General features: G+C 46.9%; 1 protein-coding gene across 1 annotated transcript in view; it reads left to right on the top strand.

Annotated features, from left to right (window-relative positions):
- ARL2BP (ADP ribosylation factor like GTPase 2 binding protein) overlaps positions 1-7,636 on the top strand; it is a 43,881-nt gene that overhangs the window by 27,349 nt on the left and 8,896 nt on the right. Inside the window, exons 3-4 of the mRNA XM_019505878.1 lie at positions 4,401-4,507; positions 5,562-5,647. Coding sequence (XP_019361423.1) covers positions 4,401-4,507; positions 5,562-5,647 — 193 coding nt within the window. The remainder of the gene's footprint in view (positions 1-4,400; positions 4,508-5,561; positions 5,648-7,636) is intronic.

Below are 7,636 nucleotides of genomic sequence, written 5' to 3'. Positions count from 1 at the left end.
CACTTTCCTCCCTTTCTTGAAGATAGGCACCACATTGGCCTTCTTCCAGTCTTCGGGCACTTCACCAGAGTGCCAGGAGTTCTTGAAGATCCATGCCAGGGGCTGAACTATGATGCTAGCCAGCTCCTTGAGGAGCCTGGGATGTAAACTGTCAGGGCCGGCTGACTTGATCATATCCAGCCTCTCAAGGTGTTCCTTTACAAGGTCAGCATTGATGGAGGGTAAAGAATCTCCCTCACCCAGGCCTCCCTGTCCGGTAACGGGCAGGGGCGTCCCATGGGTCTGGTGACAGACTGATGCAAAGTACCCATTTAGTAAGTTGGCTTTTTCCTGGGTGTCAGTTGTCAGTTGTCTCATCTGGTTCAGCATGGGTCCAATGTTGCCCTTGCTTTTCCTCTGGCTCCCCACACATCTAAAAAAGGACTTTTTATTGTTCTTGATACTTGTGGTCAGTTGGAGTTCCATTGCAGCCTTGGCTTTCCTGGTTCACTCCCTGAAGGTCCAGACCAGCATAGTATATTCCTCCTTGGAGGTGGATCCCGTCCTTCATCCTTTGTAGGTCTGTCTTTTTAGACACAGGAGTTCTGCTAGTTCCTTGTTGAGTCAAGGGGGTTGCTGTGTCCTCTTTCTGCCTTTCCTCTGAGACGGAATAGCCTTAGCTTGTGTATCTAGGATCGCTCCCTTGAGGAGCAACTGCTCTTCCTGGACTCCCCTCCCCTTGGGGTCGTGGTCCCTTAGGGTCTCACCAACAAGTCTCTTGACCTTGTCAAAGTCATCCCTCCTGAAGTCTAGGACCTGTGTACTACTGACTGACTTGACAGCTTTTCAGCAGGTGGTGAAGGTTATCAGCTCGTGGTCACTGTCACCCAGCTTCCCTTTGATTGTTAGGTCGCTGATTAGGTCGTCCTTGGTTGCCAGTACCAAGTCAAGCAGCACTTTGCCTCTCGTTGGCCTGTAGACTTCTTGTGTCAGAGGTCATCCACACATGAGAGAGAGCCTTGTGACAGTTCAGATTTGGCCAAGCGCTCTTCCCACAAGATGTCTGGGTAGTTGAAGTCTGTCATGACAATCATGCACTGGGGGCATGTGGCCTCAGCCAATTCCCTGGTGAACTCCTGGTCAAGCTCTTGATCCTGGGTAGGAGGTGTGTAGTAGACTCCCACCCTCATGTCCCCTGTGCCATGTTCCCCATGGATTTTAACCAGGAAGGTCTCTAGTCATCCACCCTGGGTGCCGATGTTGATTGGTGGCTCCTGGCATTGGTGTACAGGCATGCAAGTGTCCCCTTGGGGGCCCTCCTTTTCCGCAGCTCGCTCTAGGGCTGGTGCAAGGGTGGGCTCCCTTAAGTGCCTTGGCCTGCTGGCTTTGCAAGGGTTGCTCAGCAGGCCAGCAGTGGCAGTATTCCCCCCGCCCCCCGGCAAGCTTAGTTTAAAGCCTGGTGGAGCAGGTCAGCCAGTCCGGCTGGGAAGAGCCTCCTCCCCAGTGGAGAGAGGTGGAGGCTGTCCCTTCCCAGCAGCTCACTGCCTCTCACCAAAGAGCGGGGTGTGGTCATGGAAGCCAAAGCCTTCCTGATGACGCCAGCACCACAGACTTTGGTTAACTACCGGGATCCTCCTCTCCCTCCTCAGCCTGTAGCCCAAAACTGGAAAGATCGAGGAAAAACACCACCTGCGCCCAAATCCCTGTAGCACTTCATGACCCGGCTGGGAATACTTGCCTCCTAAATACTTACTTCCTCCTCTGGTGTCTATGTCAAAGTCTCCTCATGCATAGTAAGGGGAGTGTACCTGTTATACAGTGCCAGGGGAGGAGTGGATCTATGTGCTCTGGATCTGGAGACAGCTGTTTTCCAGGTAGCTCCGAGGGAATCTTTGTGGCCAGTCTTCTTTGTGGCCACCTCTTCCCCCTTCTCTTCCACATTCTTCCTCTTTACTCTGTTTCCCTGGAGTAGAGCCTGGCAGTAGTTGTTGATATAATCTTTATGGGCCCTGATGGTGCGTAGCTGGTGTACCTCCTCTTTAAGCTCCTGCACTTGGCCCTCCAGGGACTCAACTAGGGAGCACATCCCACAAGTGGGGGGTGCTCCCATGCTCAGGCATCAGCAGCTGCGCCAGGCAGCCCCCACAGTCCAGGGCCAGGGCTGCAGGCTCTGTCAGGGTATGGGGTCTTAGTGCAGAAAAGCTGAAGCTGACGGGCACGGCGGGTCACTGCCGTGGCTGCAAGCTACTTCTCGTACTTACCTGGTCTCAGCAGCTGCTCTTTAGGCCTCTGGGCTTGAGCCACTTGCTCAGACCAGCCCTCTGGGCGCCTTCTGCGCACCCCTCCACATGAACCCCTCAGTCTAGTCAGGCCACACCTGTTTGTGCACTCTGTTCACACAGCTCCAGTCGTGGGTCTCCCTGTGGAGCTCAGCTGAGTAGGGATCCAGGTGGGGCGTTCCCCCCCCAGGCTCTACTCAGCTGGTGTGTTGTGCCTGGCACAGCCCCACATACACACGTATGCATGCACGTGCCCACACACACACTTTCTCAGCCCCCTACAACCACCGTTATGCTCACCCACCCTCTCCCTTGGCCTGGCTCTTACCCTCCTGGCTTTTCACTGGGGGGTCCGCGTCTGGGTCTTCAGCTCCCGAGGGTACAACGGGCGTGAACCCATTCACGTGAACTCTGCTGGGGAGCAGGCCCAAGACCTTGTTCCTCAGGGTAATGACATCTCAGTTATCCTTGGGGTTCATTTAATATATATACAGCTGTAATGTGATAGTATTTTTTTCCATCAATAAATTCTAAGAGGAGTGAAATGTGTTGCCATAGGAATTTGGACAATGAAACATTTTAAAACTTCATATCAAGAACTCTTACTGAGGGGTCAGCATGGCAAGAGAAAAAGTGGTTTAGGCAGTGCTAAAAGAGATCTTGTATTTTACCAGCTGTCTGTCCCTTCATGGGAACATCTGCTTCCTTGCCCACATTCCTTTCTGTCCTTAGTAATGATAATGATTTATTTATGCTCTTCAGCCTTATCGTGTTTCATATTTGTTTGTAAATGTATAATATAGAGAGATATTCATCCATTAAAATACTGAATTCCATTACTACCAAGCCCCTGCCCTTCTCCAGTTTTGCTCATTCATAAGTGAAAAATCTTTTGGCACTAGAAAGTTTTTGTATTCAGTTCTAGTATTGATATTAAAGGGAAAGTGAATGTCCTGGACTAGCTGGAGTGGGTACCATATGTGGCGCATGTCTCAACTGGCCAAGGTGGGCGTTGCATACAGTGCAGATGCCAGAGCAGCTGGAATGGGTGCCATATTCAGCCCTGCCTATGGAGCTGGACCAGCATATGCTGCATGCAGCCTTTGGGTCAACTCAGGCCCAAGGCCACCATCAGTGGCTACTCAATGGGTCATATCTTTGACACCCTTGGCTTAAGAGGGAAAGAAAGAGAAATGCTTCTGTAATAAGAAAAACAATGTTCGCTAATTAATGCCTGAATGAAAAAAATTGTTTGTTCAATGACAGCTTTCATAAATAATCATTTACAAAGTCTGCCATGTTGGTGACAGGTAAAAATCTCAAGCATGAGCCAGTTGTGGCTCACATAACAAAGTTTTTTTTTTCCTAGCTTTTGCAAATTCTCGCTTTCCATCCTGAGCATACAGGTAGATCAACATACAATTACCCTGTTAATCCAGCTGATTTTAAGCAAAATATGAACCTGCAGCACATCTTACTGCACAACCAGCAAGAACTTTGTTTGTTAGAGGCCTGTGCCACCCTTCCTGACAGATGCTCAGGGTATCTTAAAGAGGAGAGCAAAATCACATGAAACAAGATCAAAGTGGGAGAAACCAAATAACTTATAAAAGCCAATGGAATATTAAAACAATGTACAGAGCACCCCCTCCCACCCTACACCCCCCCACAAGAAAAATATCCCAGCTATAGTGGTACTCCCACTTATCTTTGCTAAAAGTCTCTGTGTATTCTCACAGATGGATCAGAAATTAAGGCAGGGAATCCAGACTTTTGTTGGACATTAAATACTTTAAAATTTCAGGCTAACCTTTTAGCAACAGACATCCACTTGACCTACATCCATTGTACACATGGGGGTTTGATGTATGCAACAGGCATATCCTGTTTTAGCTGGTGTCTTAGAAGGCTCTTGCATGTTGCATCAAGTTGCTTCATAAGCTTCCTAAGGCTTGTGAGCTGTAAGTTAGTTTCCTCTGAGTCTAGGTATAGTAACAACTGCTATTGTCATGACAGAACCCGTATACAATCAATGCCAGTTACAGTACGAGCTTTTAGAACACCCTTGAATATTGTTGCTGTCTTACAGTAAAAATGAATTAACTGAATGTAATTGTATACTGTTTCTTTATTGTGGCCCAGATGATGATTTTCAGTTATTACAAAGTAGCTTTATGGAGAAACACTACCAGGAATTTGAGGATTCAGAAGAAAACAAACTCATCTACACTTCCATTTTTAATGAATATGTAAGATTTTTTTTGTTTTCTTGTTTGTTTGTTTGTTTGTTTGTTTAAGTTTGCTTTCCCCCTCCCTCACTCTTTTCTGCTTTTAAAATAAAGGTTTTACTAGATTCCAAGGGTTGGGTCTTTGAAGCATGGCACTTGTTGGCAATACAGCAGGAGGATTCTAGAGTTCCAGATCCTGTTTTTGTCTCTTCACGGAGATGAATCTTAACTTTAAAATGTATTTGTAATTTTAAGCTACTTGAACAGAAGGGTTGTTCATGTAGCCAGTATTTTCGGTATATTTGTATTTAGAGCAGTACAGTCGACACACAGGAATTACCAGACTGGAAAAAAACTGATGTCAAGCTACACTTCGGTGTCCTGTCTTACAGAACGTAGTCAGAGATACTTCAAGGGAAGGTACAAGAAACTCAGCAGTGGGCAGAGTTTGAGAATACCTGCCCCTACACAAAGGTGTTCATCTCCCAGAATTGGAAGTTGACTTGAATTCTGAGAATGAGACTTCAAATACAATCGTTCTATAAATAATGGGGTAGACTATGACATTGGGAAGCAATTGAGTGACTAGTATATAATTTGTACCAGTCATCATGCCTTAATTTTTTCATTTATTTATTTTTTTCTTTTGGCGACTTAACTTTGGTGTACTCAGTCAACTTACCATGCCTACAAGTAGCAGCCCCCAAGCATGCTTTGTGGCACTGTAGGCAGACTACTGAGTTACAGAACCAGTTAGTCCACCTCATGCTAATTAGCATCACCCACTGACTATAGAGTTATGGCTATGCTGCTGCAGGTCTCTTACAAATAAGGAAGGCAAAACAACTATAAAATAATCAAAAGATCCATTTGTAGAACAGTACAACCAATACTTACAAAAGTGTCTGTGATGGCTCTTTGGTATTGTAGCAGAGCACTGAATAGCATTGTGGACAGGGAAAGTTACAGACAAGGTAATTGTTTTTGCCCAATAAAAACAAGCCTTTGAATGGTAAAATCTAAGACGGCTTTATGAAGTGTGCATGTGGAATTTATGTTTGTATCTTGTCTCTAGATTTGTTTAGTAGAGAAATACATTGAAGAAAAACTCCTTGACAGAATTCCTGGTTTTAGTATGGCTGCTTTCACTATGTCATTACAGTAAGTCTTTTGTTCTGACTTTTTCCTCCTAAAGTGCAATTTTTTTCTTAGTAACCATTTTACTAGGGACCATGGTAGGTCTTGAACTTTTTCCTCTGTGAAAGGGACTTTTAAAAAAAAAAAAAAAAGTGTGTTCATGATACCAGCTCCTACTAATTGACATCTGTCCTCAGTTATATCACCCCACGCTGTTGTAGGTCTCTGACCTGAAGTGTCAGGCCAAGTGTGCAAGAGAGTGTGATGTACAGAAACAGCAATCAGAATGAGAGCGCAACCAATCCTTATAAGTGTCAGAGGTCATCATTCAGCTATTCCTAAATGTGCCATATAAGAAAATAGTCTTGGGCTGCCACTTAAGAGCTTAGTTCTCAAGCTGGTATTCTGTTATGGACAGCAGCTCGTTTTCCATTGTTAAATATGATCTGGCTTATCTTCTGCCTTCAAATATTTAGCTCTTGCAGATTGTGAATTTCCCAAGTGTGCAGATATGGATAAGCACAAAATAAAACAATACTTGTAACTAGTGTGTGCCAGAGCACCTTTAGTGCCTGCCGCTTTAAGGGCCAAAACAGGCAGCAGAGCAGCTGACGGGTGTGAGCCAGTTTAATGAGGTGCATGACGTCAGGAGGGCCTTTGGATTGGAGGAGGAGGCTGAGCATCCTGCATATTAACCCAGGGCCTCAGGGCTGAGAGCAGTTTGCTGGCTGCAGCCATAGGGAGAACATTGCCTGGCTGGAGCTGCTGCTAATAATATCTTGGAGGTACAAGTAAGGATCTATGGGGAAGGTGGAGGCTCCTGGTCCTGGGGAATGACCCAAAACTACACCCCACTAGGGTAGGATGGTTTGGTGGGACTGCCTTTGGCAGGGTGGTCCCCAGGAATGCAACAACACCAGTTCCCTCCCTAGTGAAAGGCAAGGATGGAGTGCCTTAAATCCCCAGGCCCTGCAGCCTGGTGGATAACCCAGTTGTAGGGACAGGCAGGGGGGTCAGGCATACCTAGAGAGGCACTTGAGTCCCATGGGGTGCAACACCTCGATGGCCCCAGTGAGATGGCGGAAGTATGTGTAGAGGCCAAGCAGAATAGGGTTTGCAGTGGTGACCTGAGGGATTGTGCATAAGGGTGCAGGGTAGGGTCTGTTGAGGAGGGCCTGAAGGGCTGCACAGGGGTGCGCCAAGTAGGGTTGCAGGAGTGACCTGAAGGCTGCTCACAAGTGGCCCCGAAACAGAGTGAAAGCACAAGTAAGGCCCTAGTGACAGGGCATAAGTGGTAGGCCCTAGTATGAGGGTATGAGTTGAAGCTTTGGGAAAGGGTGGGGGTGTAATGGCCAAAGTAAGTCTAGAGATGCATGAGGCCACATTTGGCCCAGGGACCAAATGGTAGGCTCAACAAGGGAGCTGGGGGTGGGGGTGGTAATAGTGGGTAGTTTGGGCCAGTGGCCTAGTGATTTGGATGCCATCTGCAAGACATGGGACATGGTATAGGGAAGATCGGAGCCATGTATAACACACTAGGCTTTGGGGCATTTAAATGGGCAGCCTCCTGCATTTTAACATCCAGTTAAATGCATCAAGTTGTGGCAGGTGGGACAGGGCAGACTGGCCTCATAATGGTTCCCTGTCACAGTATATTCTGGTTACATTGGCAGTGGAGATTCTTACCTTCCTTGTCTGGAGTCTGCTACAGTCTGAGTTTGTGGGTACTGCACCTCCTTTTTATCTTTCTGGGAGCATCCTATGGGAATGAATAGGTGTTCATTTCTTGCAGTGGCAATTTCTCTCACAGGGGAGATCCTTTAAGTGTCAGCCTAGAGGTATGAGGTACATTTCCTCTGGAACAAAATGAGCGAGTGCCTGTATGTAGTAGTTTTCTACTAGGATACCAGTGATTCTCCCAGTAGAAATGCAATGCCTGTATGTGGTCTGTGGCTTGTCAAGTTGTGCATGACCAGCAGTGGCCAGTGCTTTTGGAAAGCACTTTTTTCAAAC

This window comes from Gavialis gangeticus, unplaced genomic scaffold, assembly GCF_001723915.1.
Source record: "Gavialis gangeticus isolate Ggan-Ray unplaced genomic scaffold, GavGan_comp1, whole genome shotgun sequence".
Lineage (NCBI taxonomy): Eukaryota > Metazoa > Chordata > Crocodylia > Gavialidae > Gavialis > Gavialis gangeticus.
This window is presented reverse-complemented; position numbering and strand designations above follow the sequence as displayed.